This window comes from Urocitellus parryii, chromosome 3, assembly GCF_045843805.1.
Source record: "Urocitellus parryii isolate mUroPar1 chromosome 3, mUroPar1.hap1, whole genome shotgun sequence".
NCBI lineage: Eukaryota > Metazoa > Chordata > Mammalia > Rodentia > Sciuridae > Urocitellus > Urocitellus parryii.
In genome coordinates, this window is record NC_135533.1 from 188,071,497 (window position 1) to 188,096,794 (window position 25,298).

General features: G+C 41.6%; 1 protein-coding gene across 2 annotated transcripts in view; it reads left to right on the forward strand.

Moving 5' to 3' along the window:
- The window catches only part of Tgfbr2 (transforming growth factor beta receptor 2), an 84,165-nt gene that overhangs the window by 26,338 nt on the left and 32,529 nt on the right, over window positions 1–25,298 (forward strand). For both annotated transcript variants that reach the window (XM_026405944.2, XM_026405951.2), the window contains 2 exons: window positions 9,515–9,683; window positions 14,248–14,438. In XM_026405944.2, coding sequence (XP_026261729.1) covers window positions 9,515–9,683; window positions 14,248–14,438 — 360 coding nt within the window. The remainder of the gene's footprint in view (window positions 1–9,514; window positions 9,684–14,247; window positions 14,439–25,298) is intronic.

A 25,298-nucleotide genomic window follows, 5' to 3' on the forward strand; every position in this document is an offset into this window, starting at 1 on the left:
AATCAGTATTTCAGAGTTCTACTATTTTAAGGCACCTCATTGCCCCCACCCCCCACATGTCAAACTCACTAGTATGCCAAATAACACACTAGGTGTCTCAAAGCCAAAGCAGATCAGCTCATGCCTGATAAATGTGTAAGAGTCAGCAAAGGATTTGAAAGCTGAACATGGGTCTCAAGTTACTGCCTATTTGCCAAACCTAAATTGGTTATGGACAATGTTTCAAAACCAGTTTATTTGGTTCTAGAATGGTTGCTTAGACCATAAAAGCTCCTAGAAGCTTTATTGTAATAATGCTTGATTCCTTTGTGTTTTTTTGAAAGTTTTGGAATAGAGCAGTAACAAAAACATTGTTATATTTCAACTTGTTCATTTATTCAAATTTCCTGAAATTCTTTATTTTTAAAATATCATAAAACTGCTATATTCTATTAATGAGTAGGAATAGATTTACCCTGTTCTTAATTATCTTGTCATACCGGTACTTTAATCCTATGGGAGAAAGCAGTTGCATGGAATGTCCCTTTTCTAACAAGAGAGTGCTATGTGACACTCCTTAGGGTATAGGGCTCATTCACATGTACTTCAAGATTGTTGGATCTTGGGGCTGGGGATATAGCTCAGTAATTATGAAAGGCCCAAACCCTTTTCTAAGAAACTTACCATTCCCCCTGCACCCTGTACCCTCCCTTTAAGCCCTAATGGCCAGCCCCAGTGTCTTCTTTGCCTATCTTGGAATGAGTGTGAAGCTCAGCTCTTGAACTTGTTTAACAGCGATATCTGGTGTATTGCAGGGAATCAGGAAGGGTGAGGACTGTGTACCACTGTTGGCTTTGCTCCTCATTAGCTGCCTCTCATTGACCTTGGATGTGTTGTCCACTTCTTTGATCCTTAATCTCCCCTTGAATAAATTCATGATGACAAAATTACATGGTGGTTGTCATGAGTGAAATAATCAGCACAACACTGGACTGAGCACTTGGCCTGCACTCAACAGTGATAACAATAATTGTCCTTACTATCACTCAGATCTGATTTCTAAAGTAGATGACCTCTTTCCTTGACCTGAAATGTGATTTTCCACATTAGGGAGTTAAACACATATTAGAAAGTATCTATATTAGAGAGTTCAATCATGATTTTTTTTTACATTCCACTTAACCTCTATTATTAGACGAGAGAATTGAATGGACAGGTTAAATAATCATTAATTATCAAAAGTCAGGCAGCCACAGGCCCAGGAAGGGCAGTAGGTGGCCTGAAGGTGTGGCAGGGGTGGGGCAAACCAGAGAACAGGCACCATGTCATGGGGACCATTTTGGGGCCCCATAAGCTGACAGTTGCCAGGGGGATAGTGTAGGTCCATGGTGCCAAATCTCCCTTTATTCTTAAGTGGAGTTGGAAATCTAGCTTTTCATGTGAAGTCGTCTAACTTTAAAACTTGGTTCACATTTTATTAAAAAAAAATGAGTGTAAGCTGTGAAAATATAGGAATCATCAGATTTGTCCAACATTCATACATACTCAGTAAAAGTGTAATTGAAAAACCTTCCTGCACTGGGTATGCCCAGGACATGGTAGCAGATTTGGGAAGAGAGGAAGAAGTTACTGCAGAGAAATTTATTAGTGAAAATCCCCAGCTGACAGGAAATTGACATTCAGACCAAATTTCACACCTCCTTGAAGCAAACAGAGCATCTCAGGTGTTCCTTTTTCTGATTTCCTAATAGTCACTCCTTTTCAACAACAACAAAAAATAATGTTTTTACCAGATTTCATATTAGGTTTTGCATTTTCCATTACGCTGTTTCAGTTCGTTGAAATGATTTATTGTTTAAATCCTAAATGAATAACGTAATTAAAAGAATGTTTTCTTTGAGACCTTTTCCATTCCCAAACTGCTTTGATAGAAATTATTTTTGTACATGTACTTTGATTCCTTACAAGCCTATAAGTATCTTAAGTAAAAGATGATGTCTTACATGCCCTTTTCCACCAGGGTTAAATATGAGAGTCCCCACAGGGCAGACAAATTGCGTATTTGTTCATGTTGGCTAATAAGTAACAAATTGTCGTAGCTGAATTGGGATGTTATAAAACTTCATAAATTGTGCACTCCTTATCTCTCCTTCATAAGACTGTGCCACTTACCAGTGTTGTTTTGACTGTCACCAAGAGAGTTACTTAATCTCTGGGTTATTTTCCTTGCTGCTCTAGCACATCATCCAAGTTATATTAACTGCGGGAGCATCATTTTCTCATTTGCTATCACTTTACATAAAGTACCAACCTTAAAGCACTTCTCAGCAGAAGCATAAAATTATTATTTTGAAAGTCGACGAAGAAGTACCCCATTCTGCTCCTGCATTTGATATACTATTCCATTTATATTGATGTAGTGAATTTTTTCAACAGGCTTCCTCTTTTCCTCCATCTCAGCTCTTGCATTCTCAATTTTGGCTCTTCTCACTGTCCCAATAGTCAGGATTTGCCAGACAAAGGTACTGTTAAGACCAGCCTTATTCATGAAAAGCTAAAATGACCAAGGGCTGATGACAGTATTGGCTACCAACTGCTGATCTCTCCCTACTTTTTATAGGAGGTATTTCATCCACATGATCCCTATTAAAGATGAAGGAATATGATGGACACAGCCAAAAGCCTTCCAGTTTTTTAAATATGGCAAAGGTACTAGTATTCCGAAATACTCCTTTGGCAATTATACAGATATTGCTGCCTGCAGGAATCATTTTAAATAGTTAGGTTTTGTTTCCTGTTATGTGACATGATTCTGGGCCATAGAACCCCCCACTCCCACTCCCTACCACCACCACCATCAATAAAAGATAGAGAGGAAAAGAAAGGCAAATTCAGTAAATTTTGGGAGAACTCAAACTATGCTTCATTCCTCAGTGATCCAGGAAATTCGGGGATAAACTAGAGCACAGTCTGTGTATCGAGAAGTTATTTGGTGTTATTACTTGGGTTAGAGAGTGTTAGGAAAGGATGCAATTGAAACTCTAACTCAGTTATTTTGTGTTTGTCACTGAAGAAAGATATTACTTTTCCACTCAGTTACAGCTTGCTTTATTCTATCGATGTCTTCTTTAAAATTTCCTTGTAAATTGTATTTTAAGAATCTTAAAAGGACAGGTTTTCAGTTGAAGAACCCATTGGCTTAATGCATTTGAAACATGGTAACCATTCCTTAGTCCTTTAATTTGCTTTCTTGGTGATACAAATTTATGCTTGTGCATTTAAAACAAACAAACAAACAAACACAGGGAACTATTAAACTCACTTTACTACAAAAGTGTAGTAAATCACTTTGCTACAAAAACAATTTCGTGAGAAGGGGAATTGAAGCATTCAGGACACGTGTCTCTTTCCTTCCTGTGTACTCCATGGTCTCCCTGTGAGCTAAGTGATGCTTCTCCAGTACTAATTCTGGTGCATCAGAGATTGTCACAGGAAGGAAAACCCCACCTCTTCTGGGTCAAAATACTGATATATTACGCTGGGAATTAGCACTCAGACACATTTTGAAATTAAAAATAAAGTATGGGATTATATTAAAAGTTTTGATTATGCAGGAGATGTTCAGAGAAGAGAAATGTTCTTGAAATCTTTCTATCTTTGACTTAATCAGGGGTGTGCTTTATTTGGTTATAGTCATTGGTGAAGGTATTCGATGGGCTTGCAGATGCCTGTCTTTCATGAAGTCTCCACGAGTCCTCTAGGACTGCTGGGCTGGCTGCTTTGTTCTGGGTGGGAGGACGTGTGTGACAGGCCGATGGACTTGTCCCACATGGTCTCAAGGGCGTGGGTGTTTGTTGCCAGCATCACAGACCACGGCGGCTGTCTGCCAGATGGTTGCCTCTGTGTCTGGCTCTGAAATGCCAACTGCAATTAAAAACCTTCTTTCAGAGAACAAGTCTTTCAGTCTCGGGTCCATATGGTGATCAGCACCTCTGGGCCTGTGATCATTTAAGGGGCCAGGCTCAAGAGAAAAGCAGCTGGAAAGTGCTGTAAGATGAGAAATGCCTGTAAAGCGGTGCAGAATAGGTTTGGGATTTTACGAATTCCAAAAATCAGTGGAGAAAGGGAAACATTTTGGCCCGTCCAAAAGTGGGTCCTCCACGGGTCTCCTGCTCAGCATGTGGCCAGTGGGTCAACAGAGTCTCACGGGGAGCAGCATCTCCTTTCATTTCCTAGCTGGGATAGGCACTGTCAGGTGTACTTAGCCAGGCTCTAGTACCCAACTCTTTAATCAGACACTGATCTGGTGTTTCTGTGAAGGATTTTGCAGAAGTGACTAATAGCTACAATCACACGTGGACTTCAAGTAATGGAGGTGACCCTCCATAATGGGACCGGCCCTCATCTAGTCAGTTGGATGCTGTTAAGAGCAAAAGCTGAGGTTTTCTGGGGGGAGGGGGGAGGGAAGGGGAGAGATTTCTGCCCCAAAACCACAACATCAATTCCTGCCTGAGCTTCTGGCCTTCCTGTCTTGACTTTATAAATTTCAGACTTGCCAGCCTCCACAATTAGGTGAGCCCATACACTACCCCACACCTGCAGGTTAAAAATACTCCCGAGGGATTTGTGTGCTGCACGTTAATATTTGAGAAGCAAAGCTCCAAGGCCCGGTGAGTTCCATTCTCCAGTTGTCATGGGTTTTCCTTTGAGATGCTGCACTTGACTGTGTCAATTTCAGTGGTCCTGCTATGACATACGTAGCACCAAGTCAGTCACCCACAGGGGACTGTGGAGTCAACAAACTTAAGTTCCGCTGGAAGGGGCCAGAAAACAATAATCAATAGATGCATGAATTCCATGGTACTCAGATATGTTTCTGGCAAGGTCATTTAGGACTATTTGTGAAATCTTGATACTTTGCCTAACAATTCAGTTAACCAAGAGCAGATACCGTTTTGGAGATAAGGACTAAACAGTCATGTTCAAAATTCCTAATATGTGTATGGAATAAGTCTAAACCTTTTTAGGCTGCACATCTCGGACCCCCAAGTACGGTCCCATAAATGGAGTTAAGCACCTAATTCATATTCTCAAGACCTGGAACCTCTTGCTATCCATGCAGTGATTCTGGGGGAAAATGTGAGACAGAATGAATGAGGAAGGTGGTGTGACCTAGGATGAAGGTCTTCATATTACTCATGGGCATGTTTGAAGAGAACTGAAATGTGACGGGCCATGTGACACTGTCATATGCTGAGGAAGCTGCCCGTGTTCACTTCCTTCAGTGGAGATTTTCTAGGTGAGAAAGATTCTTACTAGAAACTCTTTTTGGAGAACTTTTTGAAGAATACATTTGCTTGTTAGGAGTAGAAAATTTCCTAAGGGATGGTCAGCGGCTCACAGAGGACCTATAGTTATCGTAATACCTTCATACTAGAGCATCTTAACCAAAGAGAGGCAGAGTGATCTGACAATCTAGATGGGAAATAATTCTGAATTGGAGTTAGGGTTTGCTAAGAAGTCCATCAGCTGGGTTTTGTCGTGTGGTTGTTTAGGGTAATATCTTTATTGCTAGCTATTCTCAGGGGGTATATTTCTTTGCCTTTCTATTCCGTTGGCTTCTCAAGCATTGTGTATTAAACATAAGGAGATGTTGTTGATGCCTAAGGTCATGACTGGTACATGTCCTCCTGTGGACTGAAATGCACAGAAACAATAGAGCAAAATTGGCTCTCACTCTGCCACCTCCACCTGTACTGGCTCCTATCTCACTCTCCTCAGAGCACCATACTGTTGTGGTTCTCAAGGACTCTGAGGTAGGCCTGGGGTTCTTCAGCTGGGGCTTAGGGGCCTTTAGGGAATCAGTGAATCCTCTGAAATGATAAGTAAATGTGTGTACGTGTTTCTCTCCTCCCTATCCAAAATGAATTTATAAAATCTTTATCAAAATCAGGTGAAACCAAAAAGGTTTATGAATAACTGTCCCTGAACTTACGTACCCTAACCTGCCATGCCTGTATGCCCAAAGGGCCCCAAGGACTCTGATGCACAGAGGTCAAAAAATGATGGTTTAAAGCAAAGGTTGGAAATTTATATGCCTTTCAGGGTTGGCAGGAATTGTTGAGGTGGGGAGCATCCTCTGGTCCATTTATAGGCAGTCGCTGGTTGGTGGCGAATGGTACTGAGCATGCTCTGCATCAAGATTTTGTAAATAAATAAGTAAATAATAAATGCTGGTCAGCCCCGAAGATGGCAGCTTTTTCTATAACAAAGGGGGAAAATGAGATGTCCCTCATTAGATGCATTATGAGGGAATATGCTTTAAATTCTACCTCCTCAGTCATGGTAAACATTCGGTAGGTGTACATTCCCAGTGTATACTGACCACTTTCCCCAAGTGCCTATGCCTCCAACTCGGGGGTGAAGTTGGCTGTTCCCCTTTCCCCATAAATCCACAGGGAGGCTTTGCCTTCAGGCAGCATGCACCGCCCCGTTTGCAGAGACTGCACTGTAAAGTGGATCCTACTGAGTTGTGCAAATTTGTGCCCTTTCTTTCTTTCCCTTCCTTTATTTAGTTAGATGTATGACAGTCTATTTTTTTTTTTTTTTTGTCTCTTGCCTGATGATTGTGTTTTGCAGGCATCAGACCTAAACCACTTAGGCTTGTCAACACGTGTGTGGCAGCCACAGCTGTTCCCAGCACCAGTCTCATCTGTTTTTCTCTCTACCTTATCCCTCCTGACTCCTGTCACTTCTCTCACACTTCTGGGCTTTTGCTGTAAGAGGACTGGCCAACCCAGAAAAGGATTCCTTTCCATCTGAAGTGTAAATGAGCCAAGCGCATCTCTTTAGATGTAGGCTTCTCGCAAGGAAACTTCCTCCAACTTCTTTGAGAAGCTATTTCTTCACTGTCAAATAAGTTCTATGTGAGTTTTTGCAGGGGAGATGTTTGTTTTGTTTTGTGCTTTTTTTTTTTTTTAATTTCTTCCAGTTAATTTTTGGTCGTGGTTCTCTACATTGTAGGTACACTAGAATTACCTGGACAGCTTCTAAAAATACCTGATGCCCAGGCGCCCCCTCCTGAATAATTAAATCAGCATACTTGAAAGTGGACACAGGCTTCACAACTCATCAAGTTCCCCAGCTGACTGATTCCAACCCACCCCCAGAGTTGATAACCACTAATCTAGGCTAACCACTAATCTAGGCTAAAATCCTACAGTGCTGAAAGGCCGGATTCCATGTCAAAGAGATTTGATTTTTATATTTAAAAAACATCATTAGTTTCCTAATGAACAAATAGATATTTGTCTCAAACATACTCTTCGCGCGCGCGCACACACACACACACACACACACACACACATACACAAATCAACTATAGAAAACATCTTTGTTTTATTTTGGCAGTGTCTTGTAGGAAAAACTAAAGGGTTAAATAAGTTATCTCACAAATGATTCCAAATATAAACATTGTAGAAAAAATTATATATATATATATATATATATATATATATATATATTTTTTTTTTTTTTTTTTCATTGTTGTGTTGGTCCCAAATTTAACACAAGGTTCAGAGAGCATTTCTGACTGTATTTTTAGCTAAGCATAGAGCTCTTGGTCTGGGAGACATCAAGAATTTCAAAATAGTTTGTTACCTAAAAATACACTTCCTGAAATGAACTTGAGGCCTGAAAGGGATGAACGGGTTTGTTTTTATCTTCTATATTTACTGCTGCCACAAGAAAGCAAATCTTAAATACATACATGTCTATATTTTTAGAGACCCAGGAAACAGGTGCTGTGCCCAAGCAACAAAGAGGGTAGCAGGGCAAGGTATTGACAGAAATCTAAATGTCACAAGACAGAAGGTGACTGTGGGAAGGCATGGAAACTGTTCCTCTCTAGGCAAGAGCATACTTAACACAAGCAGAACGCATCAGGTTCTGCTCAGGCCTTCCAAGAGGGATTCCTTGGGGAAATACCTCCCAGATTCCTAATGGCCAAGGATTCCTAGTGCAATGTGTGATCTAATCTTTCTTAGTCTGGCAGAGAGTATGCTGATGCCTGTTTGTTGGTCCAACTTAGCAGCCTTGAGTTACTTCATTTGGCTTTTCTAACTAAGTGTTTTAAACTACCATCAACAATGGAAATGGATCATATTGAGGAAAAAAGATGGGGAATGGGGTGTTGTACCTTTCTTAGAGCCTCTTGGTATGCATGTGCATTGCAAAAAAAAAAAAGGTCATCTTCAATATTTTATTGAGAAATTGTGAATAAATATGTTTATAATCACTCCTCCCCAAGCCGAGTGAACAAGTTCTGTATTCTGTCCCATTTGGTGCAGAGGACCAAATGTGAACTCCTCATGATTCATGTTTTCACTCATTTATTTACTCATTATTTGGAGTTCCTTCTACAATGGCAGGTGCTCTTTGGGGCACTGGAGATTTAGTCATAAACAAGGTAGACCAAGTTTCATGGAGCTGACATTTTGGTGGATAGTTTATCAACAAGTATGTGACCCACATCGTTTGTGTGGGTGATAAAAACAGAATCCTGTTATAGTTACTTGCAGGTAGTTTTAGGATGAAGGGTGACCTTTAATCAGAGACCAGAAAAGTGACAAGAAGTCAGACAAAGGTAATAGAAAGTGAAACACCTGAGGAGGAGGAGTAATTGTGGCTTCTGCCCCAAAGGAGGCTGAATGACCTTGCAGGTGACATGTGAGGAGCAAGGAATTGGTGTGGAGGAGTGGGAAGGGGCACAGGGCTTTGAGCTGGAATCAGCTCTCATTTGCCTTCAGGACCCCGTTGCCTCACCCCTGCTGGGGACAGTGTCTCAGAGACCCTTAGTAAGTGGTGGTGAGTCACCTCAGGGCAGTGAGTGGAAGTCAGAGCTCAGGAGAACCCATCTTCTGACAGTGGGCCCCTCTAGCCCTTTCAAGTGCAGACCAAGAAAATGGCAGCAAGGTCTTGTGCCCCCACCGAGATTCTCCCCTTTCACTTGGCCCTCTTCCTTCTGTACTTCATGACACTACTTGGTTGTGATCTTTTCTCTAAATGATTTTTCTCTGGTTCCCGCATTCTTTGTGTCTCCTTCTATTTCGGGTTGTCCTGCCCTGACCTGTCTCCTTGTCTATTCACCCAGCTAAACTATAATTTTCTTAAGGGCACATTCTTTGTGTGTGTGTGTGTGTGTTCTCCCAGCATCCTCTGCAATGCAGAGGGCTGATCTGTTTCTTTATTGAATGATAAGGTTTTGGTATTTAAAAAAATGCCTTATGATAATCACTGCTAAAAGCAAGAAGCTACTGTCCTTCCACCACCACCACCACCACCACCATGCAATGGCTTCCATTGCAGATTGCATTCATGAGGGCATTCTAATCTGATGTGAAGGAATTATTTTGTCCTTCTCCTTATTCATTCTCATGACATCGAGTTCACTTGAAATTGCATAACATCTTCAGGAACCCATTGGCAAGCTGCCTACAGTTGGATAATTATCTACTGTCTCTTTCCCTCCCTGTAGTTAACAATGACATGATGGTCACTGAAAACAACGGTGCAGTCAAGCTTCCACAGCTGTGCAAATTTTGTGACGTGAGATCTTCCACCTGTGACAACCAGAAATCCTGCATGAGCAACTGCAGCATCACATCCATCTGTGAGAAGCCACACGAAGTCTGTGTGGCCGTGTGGTAAGGGAGCTTTTAAGAAACCCTTTTTTTCCTTTCCTCTCTTTACCAGTCACCTGTGGTTGTGGTCCTTAGAGTTGGCCCCGAAGTATACACCCCTATCTTCTTTTCTTTTCATTTAGACCCAATGTCTTCCAATTATTTATAACTCCAGGGATAGTCTACCTATTTTCAAGTAAACATGCAATTGAGTAAATAAGATGACCTTTCATATTTATCATAAATTAGAAAATGCCTCCTTGATTTACCACTAAACAGAGTTTTAACTGACTCCTCCTCAGTACCCAATAGTGACCCCAGGAGCTTTGTTCTTCTGAGGCCATCTCAGTCCTGCATTGGGGAAGGAAAGGAGGTGAAGCATTGGCTGTTGGAAAAGGGAAATAACTGCCAGAAAGCTACTATGGAAGCCAGAAAAACAGCCCATTGCTCTGTCCTAAGCCCCAGTAATACCAATCATTGGGCAGGACAGCTTCTCTTGGATGAGAGTCTTCATCGTCTCTCTTTCCCTCACTTTCATTTCCTCTACCTCCCCTTCCTCCCACATACAAACATCTCAAATATTTCTTCAAACCTGTGCAATGAGTACCCATGAATTATTTTATTAATTCATGGTTGTGGATCAAGAACACGAGCAAACCATAAACACCTGATGATCATTCAGAGAGTCCCAATTTTACAAAAATGGATTTACACATTTTTTTTAACATTTTGCAGACTTGACCTGATGTTGTGAATTTCTTGGTTATTTTCTTAAAGTAGTTTAGATGGACTCCTGGCTGGTTAGCAAAGAACATGAACCCAAATATCTCTTTCCTTTTTTGGGGAATGAGTCCTTTGAGACTTTCTCCAGCCACAGATTTGCTTGGATGATAGATCTGGAAACCTTTCAAATTTCCGTACATACCAGGGGATGAGCTGGTTTCTTAAGAACTAAAGGAATGTTAAGAGAGCAAAGGCCTGTGGTGACAGTCTGCTGTACCTGCCAGCTTCACCTAGTTTGGGGCAATGCTTTTGAAAAAGGGATTTTGACAAAGAGCATGTTCTGAGGAAAGGGCCCAGTGTGATTTGAGGTTTAGGAAGCATGCTATCTGAGGATGGCCCTCGCAGTTAGACACGGCTGGTGCAGGAGAAAGAGGACATAGCTTCTACTGAGAGCCACTGAAAAGCTTTTGGTGGAGAATACAATAAACTCATTCTGCATGATTGTGGAGGGAAGAGGAGGATCCCTGACACTGAGGAGAGGACGGACTTCTGCTCAGTGTGAGTTTAAGTATTTTCATAACCAGAGTTTCCCAGCATCCGAACAGGCTTCCTTCTCTGGAGGTCAGTGAACCTGGATGACCTAAAGAGAGAAGATTGACACCCAGACTGGAGGGCCTCCCTGCTTCCTTTGGGGTTCTGTTCCCCACTGCTTGTCTTTACTTAGGGGATCTGCTGTGCTTACGAGAGCTTCCTTCTGCTACTCAGAACAGGCTCTTTTAATTAAGATTTTTTTTTTTCCTGATCCATAATACAAGTCCAGATGATTGAATTCAAATCAAGTCCCTTCCAAAGAGAGGCTTTGCTGGTCTCAAAAATGATATGTAGGGGAGAGGAAACCTCACCCCCCTCTTTTTGGTGTCCCAGCTACAAAGAGTACATATAGTGAACATTATTTTTACATGTCTTGACAAAGGCAAATACTTTTACGGAGTTGGTGTGTTGATAATGAGAAAGGGAGATACAGTGGGTGCTGTGGGGTACCTCCCTGTCTGGGAGAATCCCTCCAGGGACTTCTTCTCCACTGACAGGAGCTGCTCAATTCATATGGGACCTCACTCCTAGGCAGCCAGCTCATGGGCTGGTGATGCAGAGGTTCAAATTTCTGGCCATTTTGCCTCCATTGGGTCAATTTTAAGAGTTATTCTGGCTTCAGAGCTTCTGTGGCATCAGCTGAGGCCTCTGTTGCAACCTGCATTGCAGTTGAACTTCTCCCTCTGTGATTACTGCTTCCTTCAGTGTGTTACCAGTGCATCTCCAAAAACCTCCTACACAGAAATCTCATAGCCTCAATGTCTATTTCCAGGAAACCCAAACCAGACAGGAGACAATTTTAAAAATAGCCCAAGTGTGGAAACAGAAAGACTTCTACCATGGAGAAGGTTCCAAGGCATTCATAGGTTTTGATGATGGTTTTCATTTATTCTTTGATTCATTCATTTGACTAATATTGGTTATATAGCCATTGCATGTGAAATGCTTAAGCTTTTCCCAGGTATGGAAATATTTTGGAACTGAAATTTTATTATAGGGATTCTTCTTTCAGTAGATATTGGTAGCCTGTTCAGTGTCTCGGAGCAAATATTGCAAGACAAAAAAAGAAATCTGTACATAGAGTTATTACTGAGTTTTCCCTTCCTGTGCTGAGTTCTCTCCAAAGATGTTTTTCAAACTTAGTTCTGTTGGCAGAGAGCACTGTTTCACAGATAGGTGAGATATCAGTTGAGGACTTTACTCAGACCCAAGCTCTGTAATTGTTTTCTCTCTAGGATCTTAGCTCGCTCAGTAGCAAGAAGGTGGAAAACCAGAAACTCTGAAAAAGCTGCACAGTGATTATAGAGAAGCTTTATTTCTTGGCTCACAAGCTCTTCCTCCACTTCTAGAAACTTCGGGAAGAAGAGTCACTATGCTTTTCTTTAGAAGTTTAGAGGATTCAGCCTGCTTTCATTTTACTACCAAACAAACAAAAACAACCTACACCACATAGACACATAAAATGGTGGGGGCAGGGCAGATGCTCTTGTCCACAACTTTTGCAAAGACTTCCCAACAGCTTGGAGATTCAGAATGGGGAGGGTTTTTTGTTTTGTTTTGGTTTTTTTTTGTTTTTTAATGTAAATTATTTGTGGTGTGATCCTGCCAAGTTTTATTTAGTTTCTTTTAGTTCCCTGATAGCCAGCTTTGAGTAAGGACTTTGATTATCCCTCTTCTTGTAATCATAGGGATCTACCTAGCAAGGGGTTGCTCCCTGCGGTCCCACTGGAGAGTTCGTTCGAGAACCCTTGAGCTCTTTTGCAAAGGGCACTTGTGCTCTGCGGGAGTCAGCTCCGGGCTGCATGGATGTCAACACCACTTCCGTGCCTGGTTGGGGTGCTCTGGCTTCACCACATTCCTACTCTTCTGATCTCCCTGCTGACTTACTGACCTTTAGTGTCCTTGAAGTGGGAACCAAGAAGGTGGCTCTGTCAAAGTGCTGTTTCCTTCAGGGGAAAGGCCCCACCTCTCTGTATTAGCTGCCTGTTGCTTCTCATCTGCCTTCCATTTTCCTTTCTGAGAGTACTGTGTGTGGGGCAGGGTGGAGAGGTGGGGGGGGGGGTGGAGAGATGGTGGGTGGAGAGATGGTGGGGGGTGTTAACATACACACCCATTCATCACCCATGTGTCAACTCCTACATGCACTCAGAAGTCTTCTCATGGAAGGCTACACTGGCAAACAGGCCGGACCTATGTGATCATTTAAGGCTACCTGGCTCTTCCTCAGGCTCCTTTATACATATAGACTCTCATTCAAGAGAATAGTTATTTTGCATCCGAAACAGGCTGAGACATCCTTTCTGTTGGACTGAGGTCTCCCAAGATGGTGCATTCCTGAAGGAAGCAGAGAAAGTGCTAGAGAGGTGATGCCCTTTTCCAGGGATGCTGAAGTTTTATTTTGAGGTCTGCAATTTCCATTAATTGTGTCGCTTTTAAACGTAAAGGTACACACAGAGCCAACCGAGCATTTCCAAGAGCCCAAGAAAAGTGCAAAATAAGAGATTCTCTGAGCCCTGCGCTGAAGTAGTCTGCAAATATGTGGTTCAAAGGGATTCTAAACATAGAAATAATTCGTTTATGACAACATAAAATATCGCATTGCACTGTAGATGAAGAACAACCTGCAAATCTTTCCCATGTGTTTTAATTAATTTTTCTTCCTCTCCTGCTCCTTTCTGTAATTCTGGAAGCTACAATTCTTCATCTGCACTGTTTTTTTTTTTTTTTTTCCTTTTGTTGGCAGAACCAGCTGCTGACATGGACTGTGCCTCTCACACAGAGTGCCCTGTGGCCCAGCAAAGAAAAAAGAGAATCTACCACCACTTTCCTGGCATCCTTTCTGAAAACCATATAGCTGGACAGGCCCTGATTCTGTCACATGAACTAGGGGTGTGATGGGAGCCCTGCAGTACAATCTGGGTGGAAGGTTTAAAATTATCCTGAGTATACCTAAGGAATTGTATGCTTTCCTGTGCCTTCCCCTTTAATGATTCAATTGGGAATTAATGTGTAATATTCTCCGGCAAGACAGTCCCTAAGGAAGCCGTCATGTTTATACTCATAAGTGGGTTCTGAGCATAAGCAAGGAAAAAACAGGCAAGAATGGAATAAATAAAGGAGATTAAGGGAGAGCCTACTAATGGTGGAGAACAGGAACCAGTGGCCATTGTAAAGACCAGATTGCTTTTCTGTCCAGAGACCATATTCATTCATTCATTCATTCATTCATTCATTCTCTCTCTCCACTCCTATCCAACAAACTGCTACACACCAGGAGGAAGAATGATGAGAACATAACACTAGAGACGGTTTGCCACGACCCTAAGCTCACCTACCATGGATTCATTCTGGAAGATGCTGCTTCTCCAAAGTGTATTATGAAGGAAAAAAAAGTGCTTGGCGAGACTTTCTTCATGTGCTCCTGTAGCTCTGATGAGTGCAACGACCACATCATCTTCTCGGAAGGTGAGTTTTCTTCTCTTAAGGCTCTGCATGGGCTCCTTGAATCCCTGAGGCTGATGCTGGAGAGTGGGTTTGTGCCAAATAGATCATGAGCCCATTCGTCGGGTGGGAGCTGCTTTAGAAGGTCCACATGATCGTTTGTCTTTGGCAGATAATTTCCTTCCTCCAGTTCAGTAGTTCTCAATGTGTGCTCCCTGGAACTGCAGCAGCAGCAGCAGCAGCGTCAACTGGGAATTTGTCTGAAATGCCAATTCTAAGGTGCCACCCCAGACTACCGAGTTAGACACTCTGTTTTAGATGAAATCTGAGAACTACCATTCTAGAGATTTGAAGAGCGGTATTGGACACTTGGCAGTAGTGGTATTGGGAGAGGGTTTCTTTGAATTGACTGAAGCCTTTAATGTGCCATCCCCGGGATTTGTCTAACAGGTCTTGTCATTGGTCCCATTTAACAGAAGAATTGGAATACAGTGGGAAAATAATGACTCAAAGTTTTGCCCAAGAAGCCAGGGAGAGTCTAGACATAAGCCTCCATCTTTGAAGTTCAGCATTCACTCAACTTGAAAAGAACACAAACTAGCTCCTGAACTTAAAAGAAAGTTTGATATTTTTTCATTACAAATACAGTATGTGTTTCTTATCTAAAATCCAAACAATCCAACAGTGTGTGACAATTAAAGATCAAAGCACATTTTCCTCATTCCCCTCACTTCCAAACCAACAGTTGATCTATATTGACAGTTTGCTGTATGCAAACATCTCTATTATTCATTCCTATTGGCTCTCCTTCTTTCCTGTCTCTTCCTACACCCTCTTTCCCTTCTTCCCTACTTCCGTCCATTCATCCATCTCTCCGTCCTTCCATCTGTTCATCCATCTGTCCATCCATTTCAACTATCTTTAGTTCAAATACGTGATTAAAAAATTTTATATTATTTTTATCAACCACTTTCACGCTCCCTTCTAGACAAAGCAGTACATATAAATATATTTCATATCTTCTAATTGTTATCTAGAATTCCATAATCTGTGGTCATCTTCTGTGACCAACCTAACCATTCCCCTTTTGGAAGATGGTTTAGGTATTTCCGGTTTTCTGTTTAATGTTGCATCAGGTTTCTTTGTAAAAAGAAAAAAAAAACTGTACATTTGTGCTAATAATTTGATAAAACAGCTTGTTAGATGTGAAATTTCAGGATCAGAACGTATGCACATTTTAAAATATAGATAACTGCTGTCAAATTATTCTTTCCCAAAAGAGATATTTGAGCATATGGATTTCTATGCACCCTCTCCAGCCCTGGACATTAATAAGTCTTTTACTTTTGTCAGCCTGATAGTGAAAATAATATTCTCTTGATTTTAGGAAGTAAATTCTTAGTGGAAATGTTAGTTTAGATGAAAGTAGGCTTGATTCAATTATAAACATTGGTTTTTGGAAAGTACACGCCACCTGACTTGGAGAAAGACATATTCTCATGCTTTGTGTGTGGGACCCAGCAGCTCTGAATGTCCAGCTCTTTCGTTTTGTGTGTCCTTTGCCTGCTGCAGTGTCCCTCTCTTTCTGTTTAGCTGTCCACCTATGTCAATGACTCAGTGCCCTAAAATCGGAATAATCATCTTATCAGCACAACATTCACCAAAATCACTCCTCCTACATGTTTTCTCATCTTATAATTTTTCTTCTGTTTCTATGTGATTTGAGTCATGAGGGAAGAGGTGAACAGATGACAATCACACTATCCTGGCTTGATGCGTCCACTTCCTTTTGAAAGAAAGCCAGGCCAAGCCTAGGAAATTCAGGCAAGTTTATTGCCATCTAAAAAATTTTTCTCTCCTTCTGCATATTGGCATGTTCACAGTGGGAGAGTTTATTTCATCCAGAAGGACAAAAGTTGATAAATGTCCTGTAAGGTGGATATGTATTTTACAATAAGCCCTTTGGATAGCAGTGACTGTAGTTTTCAGTGTATTTCATTCAACTCAGATAAGGATCATAGGCATTCGTTCATATTTTCCTTCTTATTCATTATCAGACTGATCTTTCTTTCCTTTTGAGGTGAGAGAATCAGCATAAAGTCAATTTCGCATTGTAGGACCCACAAGAGCCCTAACAGCAGGTGACTCAGATGTCTGGGTGATTTCAGAGTCTGCAGTGCTCCGGGGTGGGGGTGGGGTGGAGATGCTTTGTAAACATCTCTCTTCTCTGTGTTGGTATATTTCTCCCCTTGCCTAAAAGAGCAGGTATCAGGAGTACCATCTCTCCTCTTGTTACCACTGCCACTTCTTTATACATCACGGAGAAGTGAAAACTCCACAAGCAATTTTTATTTCTCCACACCACGTGGAACAAGGTGATAAACACAGAAGCTGTGGAGTACATCGCACTGTGTTATTGGTAGCTTAGTACTTTGTGCTTGTTGCCTGATTTTGGATCTGTGGCCAAAGAACAAAAATTAATTAGAGTCAGAATTCTGTCTCTGTGGGTCTTACATCCATGGAGTCAACCAACCATGGGCTGATAATGTTAAAAAAAAAATATATATATATATATTGTGTCCATCCTTAATATACACAGACATATTTTTCTTGTCATTGTTCCCTAAACAATAGAGCACAACAACGTAGTAACTCCTGTTAGGTATTCTAGTAATCCAGAGCTGATGAAAATACGGAAGGATGTGTTTAGGTTAAATGCAAATACTATACTATTTTATATGAGAGACCTGAGCATTGGAGGATTTGGGTATCCACAGGGGTCCTAAAACCAACCCCTCATGGATATTGAGAGGCAGCTGACCTTACTTATTTTCTTAAATATGTAAGGGAAAATAGTTAAGCCCCAATAATTTCTTCTTAAATGTAGATTTTAATTTTTGTTGCTGCTCTTAATGATAGCTACTACTCAGAGAAAACACCCTTTTACTGTGTGGGGTAGAAGCCTTCCCAGGACTCGACCTTATTGCACAGCTTAAAATGTTCAACACTTTGTCCAGGATCAGATAGCTACGGGGTAGCTAAGCTAAGGTGGCTATGGGTGGCACTAAAGCCTATGAGAGTTTTTCTTCTTTCCTCCATTTCCTCCCCTCCTCTCTCTTCCTTCCTTTATCTCTCTGTATCTTTTTTCTCTGTTTTCTAGTCAGATAATACATTTACATGACAAAAAAAAAATCAAATGCTACCAAATAGGATATGGACAGGCAAAGCAAGCCTTCCTTTGGGTTTATCCCCTGATCTCCTGTTGCCTGGGAGCCATTGTTAGTAGTTGATCATCCATTCTTCCAGTGAGATTTTTCTGCATGGAATTATGGATAAATCCCCGAATGTGGCAAAGCATATCACTGAGATGTTTTTAAAAGTCAAATTCATTGGTATATAATTTACATAACATAAAATTCACCCTTTCAGACAGTGGAGTTGCTGAACTACGGTAAATGTATGCAGCTGTGTAACTGCTGCCACAATCAAGATAGGGAACATTTCTGTGACTCACAATACAGTACATTTCCTCATGCCCTTTTACAGTTACCACTGGGATTTTTGTTCTTATTTTTAAAATGTATTTTGCTTCCTTCCTGTATTTTCTGACTTCCAATTAAAATACTTAACCAAGGAGCCATGACTTAAATCTTCTGAAGAATGGGCACCAGGGGTACACCCCAGCCTCTGATGACAAGATGTTGTTGTGGTCCTCTGCCTCTAGACACCTAAGTTGGGTCTAGGAAAACAAGCAAATAACACACACACACACACACACACACACACACACACACACACACACACGGTAGCTCTCCTTCACATGCTGCATATACTAAACTTAAGTAGAAGGAACAGATTACATAAAGGTGTTGTTCATTTTCTTGAGTTTGCAAACCATTGTTCTAGGATAAAGGAGTTTAAGGAGATCTTGCTGGTTTTCTCTTGGAACAAGATGCCACCTTTTACCATTGCAATCCCCCAGTGGGTACTTGTGCTGTACCTGGTGGTTCCTCTCTACGGTGGCTCAAGAGGAGACAGTCAGGAGAAGAAGAATCACTAAAGCAGGTGGGGGAGTCTTCTCTTCACAACTACTCAGCTAAAAGTCCCTTCTCCTTTCTGGTCTCTGAAGATTCCCTCTTGCCAAAAGACTATTTAGAGTCAACCCCCATACTCACTAAAATATGACATTCGTATTAGAAGAGAAGGTGTCTGGATTGATCATTACTAATGGTCTGCTGTTGGCTGTCAAGCAGATAACACCTGTTAGGCAGGAGAACCGGAGTCCTGCATAGGAATGTGGAAGAGGAAAGAAATCCTGAGCAAAGAGTTGCCCTGTTTACTTGCAAATGACACAGCCACTTTGCAAAGACCAGTTGTGGGTATTGATCTCCCACTGAACCTTGCAGAGTCAAATACGATTATTGTTTTATTCATTTCATAAGTGATTTCTTCAGTGTGGTAAAATCACTTAATTTGAAGGACTCTGGGTAAGGAGATGGTTTGTGTGATTTTAGGTAAAAGAGAAACAGTCTAGTACAATGGTCAGGAGTGATAGCTGGAGGCAGGTGTCCTAGATTTAGGGCCTATTCTATTGCTTCTTAGCTGTGCTGTTCATACGGTGACATGCCACGATCGTGCCTCAGTCCTCTTATCTGTAGAATGGACATTCAAAAGGGGCCAGAGGTGTTGCTGTGAGAATTGAATATATTAATAGAAAGTTCTTACAGCAGTACCTGGCACAGGGTAAGCAGTCATTGTCCCTTAGCTGTTAATGTCATCTGTGTCTTTTTTTACGGAGGGACTTGGGACTTGTCTGAAAGCAGGAAGCCAGGGGCCTGTGTAGGCCGTAGGTCTATTTCAGCATTGAAGTTTATGGTTGGATTTGCCCAAGCCGTGCAAGCAGAGCATTCAGACACCAAGGTACCGCAGCACCAGCATTTTGGAGGGGGTTTGCTTTGTTTTAATCCCTGCTTCATCCAGTTTCTCTTTTTTCTCCACATGCCTTCACAGAGGCAAGAGGAGCATGCTGAGTCTAGGATTTCTAATCAAAGCTAACCACATCCCTGACATTGTTGGATAATATTACAAATTAGGCACGTTGTTCCTGTTTTGATTCAGAATCACAGCAGGAAGCAGCTAAATAAAACTGGAACAACTCACAAGTGCCTTTCAGATCAGTGATTAGAGTAATCGCAGTTCTCTACTTTCCAAAGGGAGTCATCCCCTCTTCTTTATTTCAGTGGAAAGCTAGCTCAGGGCCATGTGGCCTTTTCTTTGAGTGTCCACTCCCCTGCTGGCCAGCCAGTGCTGATAATGGCATCCAGAGGTTGTGTAGATTCAAGGAAATGATGCACAGGAGCACCCAGAACTGTAGCTGGCACAAAGTAGAGGTTTCCTGCCTTACCTTGTTGCAACCTGGGCAGGGGAGCACTTCATGCCAAAGGACACACCTCTTCCAGCTTGGTGGTGACCCTTGCTGTTCAGAAGGCCTGCAGACCAGCAGCTGCAGAGTCAGGGGGAGCCTCAACCTCAGGGCCTCCTGGGCCTTTAGTATCATCATAGACCCTAAGACAAGGGCCTTGTATTCTGTTAGCACACTGAAGTGGGAGAGGTACTGTTGTGAACTTGCCTAGGAAGGATGAAACCAGAGACGTGACTCTTGTTAATTTCATGCTACAAACTCCCTGAAGAGGAATAAATTTGACCTTACATGTGGTCATTTTGAAATGAGCTAAGTATTCTTTACTCAGTTTTCTCATGTCCCAGAACTCTCTAGTGATGTGCAGGTCTTTTTTATGTACTCCACAAGTGTTGTTCTAGCGTAGATCTGGGTACATCTGAGACCTGTTATCTGTAAACATTTTAAAAATATGTTTATTTTGAATCTATGCATAGTAATTGTACATATTTATGGGGTACAGTGTGACATTTCAACACATGTACATAATGTGCAATGTCTAATTCACATATCCCCACAGACATTTATCACATCTTTGTGTCGTGAAAAATCCTCTCTACTAGCTATTTTGAAATATTCAATTAATTATTGTACAAATATAATTACCCTGCTGTACCATGGAACATTAGAAAGAAGCTGTTCTATTTAATTGCACCCCTCTTCCGGTTAATCATCTACTCTCTCTATTCCCTTCTGGGCAACCATTCTTCCTGTTTTCCACTTCTATGAGACCAACACTTTAGTTTCCACACATAAGTAAGAAGACTTGGCATTTGTCATTTTGTGTCTGACCTATTGCACTGAATACAATGTCCTTCAGTGCCATCTGTGTTACTGCAAATGACAGGATTTTATTCTTTTTTAGTTGCATAGTATTCCATTATGTATAGATAACACATTTTCCTTAACATAAGTGTATAGATAACACATTTTCCTTAACCATAAGTGTATAGATAACACATTTTCCTTATCTGTTCATCCATCAGTGGACACCTAGGTTGATTCCATGTCTTGGCTATTGTGAATAGTGCTGCTATCAACAAATGGGTGCAGATGTCTCTAATTTCAGTACTTTGGGAGATATAACTGGTAGTTCTATTTCCATTTTTTTTTCTTGTACGTTTGTCTTTATTTACAGTCAGTTACCTGAAACTTTAGATACATATTTGATTGAAGCTTCTTGGAAAAATATGTAGTACTAGTTTATGTAAAACTGATAACTTTTTAAAAAATTTTTTATTATTGGTTGTTCAAAACATATTGTTATTCCTCTGCCCCCTTTTTTTTTCTTGCCATGCTAGAGATTGAACCCAAGACCATGTGCATACTAGGCAAGTGCTGTACCACTGAGCTTCATCTCCATGTTGTTTTGCATAATAGCTGGACTAATTTATATTCCCACCAGCCAGTATTTGAGAGTTCCCCTGATCCATCCTTGCCAGCATTTGTTAGTTTTTGTCTTTTTGCTAATTGCCATTCTAACTGGGGTGAGGTGATATGTCATTGAGGTTTTGATTTGCAGTTCCTTGATGATTAGCGATATTGAACATTTTTTCAGACTTCGTAAACGTCTTTTGTGTCTATAGTCATGTTTGTGTTTGTTTACCTGTGGGATTGCCCTCTGTATGTCCCAAAGCTGGAAGACGTTTAGGAATGTTTTCAAGATGTATTGTACAGGGTATTGTTTCGAATTGGTTCTAAAAGGATGCCGTTTGTTAACCCTGGAGGAGTAATAGTGCGGTATTAAAGAGTTCAGCTGAATTGTTTTGCCCTGCAGTTGTTTGGTTTTGTTTATCTGCTGCAGAAAGCAAGAATATACCCCATGGGGAATTAAAGGGTTAAATGAGGTGTATTTCTGGATACTTCCAGTTCCCAAATGACTAGGTTTCCCACCATCCTACCTTTCCTCCTAACTTAGAGCCAAACAGCTCATTCTAGAAATTAGAAGCACCGCGGAGTGCAGGAAGGGGAATTAGTACTGGACTCAAATCCTGTACTTTGAGCAGATTGGCATTAAGGCCAGGGGCCCACTCACTCCATCCTTAACTGAAGTGAAGGCAAGGTGCTACCATCCCTGTGGCCCAGGAAGACGGAGCTCAGAGAACCGCTGTAGGGATGAGGGCTGCCCTGGGTTGTACTTACCGGTGCTGATCATTGTCAGGCGTCTTGTTTTACAGAGTCATCTAACATTTTTAGGCTGAAATGAAACCACTGAAATGAGCTCATCCAGACTTTTCATTGACAAAGAAATGAGTCTCAGGCGAGGAGCAGGGTTTTCCTAGGATCTCAGCGTTGGTTCCCTTCCCTTGGTCCAGAGAAGACTCAGAGAAGATTGTCCCCATTTCAAGGAGCACCTGACTCTTGAACATTCCTGTGGTGGCAGGGTGTTGTCTTCTTATCAGTCTTATGCCTCTGGGAGGCTACACACCTCACACAAGAGGCTACTACTGTTCTGTGTGCCGAATGGCAGCCCAGATTGACATTCTGGCACGTTGATGGAAGAATTGTGACCTCAGGCCTCCGCTGGCCACGTGTCTATGAGGAGGAAGGATTCTACATGATGGTCAGCAGGATGCCCATTGGAGAAGATACAGTGGTGTATCTTCTCCTTTTAAAAACAAGGTCATCCCATGTTCAAGTCCCACTTCATTCCTTTACAAGCTGAGTGGTCTTTAGATGAACAGCTTCCCTTCCGTTTCCCTTCTGAAAAGTGGGAGGTAAAAATAGTAAGTACCTTAAATAGGATTATTGTGAAAATAAATGAATTCATTTAGGTAGAGAACTTAGAAGAATACCTGGCACATTTGATAAATTTTGGCTGCAAAATGCTACTATCATTCCACTAGATTCAAATATCTTTTCTTGGCTTTTTTTTTTTTTTTTTTTTTGGTATCAGGGATTGAATCTAAGGGTGCTTAACCACTGAGCTACATCCCAGCCCTTTTTTTGTATTTTATTTAGAGACAGGGTCTCACAGAGTTATTTAGTACCTCCCTAAGTTGCTGTGGCTGTCCTTGAACTTGCAATCCTCCCACCTCAGCCTCCTGAGTCTCTGGGATTGCAGATGTGCACCATCACGCCTGGTTTGTCTTTGGCTTTTATTAGATGAGTGTATTCACCTCCTTCCTGAATTTTTCCCATGGGAGTTGTGTTTAGGTGCCATCCATCCTAAGCAAATCAAAGTGTTGTGTTCCCCTCAGAGAGTGCTGTGGACGATGCTATTCACCACATTGTATCGTTATCTTCATAAGGAGGAAGCCAGGAGACATTTCTTTTAGCTGTCTTGGAAACATTGTTCTCCTTGTGAGGAGCTGTTTGCTTCTGATCATAGGGTTACTTTGAGGGTAGAGAGAAGGGATGAGCAAGCTTCTTTGATAAAAGTCTGGATAATAAATATTTCCAACTCTGCAAAGTACAGATTCCCTATTGCAGCTTCTCTCCTGTTAAAGCAGCCACAGGCAGTATGTAAAAGATTGAACGTGACCTTGCTTCAGTACAACCTCATTTAGAAAAACCGGTCTCATGCATTCTGTATACTAATATCATCCTTTCTTTCTTGTTTTTCCCTGTTTTCTTGCGTTTACATTCCACTTGTCATAATTTTGGCTCCTATTTTGACTTTTTCCCCCATTATCTCTTACTGTGTCTATTAGTAACTGAACGTGATTCTTTTTTTTTTTTTTTCCTGTTTTGGAACAGGATAGGATTATAAGTCATTTTATCAGTTGCATCTAACTAGCTCAGAAACCAGGACGCTAGAAACCACTTCTGACTCAAAGTTCAACCTATGTGGTTAACAAGGGACGCAGACCATCAAATGTACATCAAATGTCACCCAATGATCCTGTTGATGACCTGCAAGCTCTGTGTGGGTTTCAGCCTCTCTCCTGTTGATGCATACCCTCTAACCTGAGAAGCTGAGAGAAAGGAGGAGGACAGGACTTCTCCTGGCCCCAAAGTTTCATTGTTGTAGAATTTCTTTTAAATGAAAACAGCCTCTCTGGTTTGCAAGCCTCACTCTGGCAGGAAGACAAATGCTTTTTTTTTTTTTTTTTTTAACAGTATCAGACGCGCGGTTTCCTGTCTGTTTAACTTGCTTGCAGAACATCTCAGCTAGCTGGTTCCCCCTGGACCTATTGCAACCTTAATGGCATTGCCTCACACCATCCAGCAAGCCCACTCTTGATATCGATCACGTGCCTCCGGCACTTTATGACTTGCATTGCTTTCTGAGGAAGGGAAGACTTAGAAATGTGTCTCCTGACTCCTAAATACTGGTTTGTGTTTGCCCACCCTTCTCATTAGGGAGCTGACATCTCCAGGGAAACTCCTCATTCTTGCCTATAAGAGATGAGAAGAAGTCGCCATGTGTTGGCTCCTCTGGGGGATTCTGGGTGTGCTGCCTTTGAATCGTGCACTCACTCTCCAGAACAGTCACTTGCCAGCTGTGCATTTTTATTTTAAGAGATACAGACCAGAATTTGCTTTCTGGTCTAAATGCACAAGAAAAAAAAATAGGTGTGGAAATATGGTTGAGAAAAGTTGTTAGAAGTGGAAGAAAATTATGGATTAAAGTTACTCATCTTATCCCTGGGAAAAGAAATCAGTTATTTGAGGGGATGACTCAGAGCTGAAGGAGCTTTTGGATATGAACAAACTTTGGCTCCCAAGCCTACTGTGAATCCTTCAAATGGCTCATGTTTGGCCAAGGAGATAATAAAGATGGTGCGTGCAGGAGGGCATTTTGACTCAGTCAAGCGAAGCTTAGAATGTATTTGCAGTGTCTTAAGCAAAGAAACTCACTGTTGTGGATTTATTTTCCCTGAGCCGCAAAGTAAACAGAGATGTACTGAGGCCAGATGTGGTTGTTGGTTGTGAATGTGTGTACCCTAGAACCTCTTTCTGACATGAATCACTGCAGAATGGAATCCATTGTGGACACAGACAGTCTTGAGTTCATCCACTGGATGTGAGTGGCCTATAAAGCAATTGGACCCCTGAGGCTGGCATTGCAGCCAGACAGGTGATTGGTCTACAATCCCATGTCTCCAGTAATGGCCCATGTGTCCCATAAACTCCACACCCATGGGTGATGGCAAAGGGGTCTACTGAGACTCTTTCTGCTGCTTTTATGTTAGAGTCCCAGTGTCCCAGCAGGAAAGAAGACTCAGGGCTGAACACTGTGAAACTTCCCCTCCCGCACTAACCTCCAGAGGCTCTATGTACTACCACTTGATCATCTGGCCATCTTGCCTTTGGGAGCTCTTTTCTGATACTAGTCACTCCTGCATGTTGCTAATTATGTGAAGTATCAATTTTACCATCAGTAATCATTCCTATTTATTCCTATTTTTTTTTAAGAAAAAATGAATGCTAACTTTTAAAGCAACAAATCCTAGTTGCTTTTCTAATCCTCATTAGGAGAT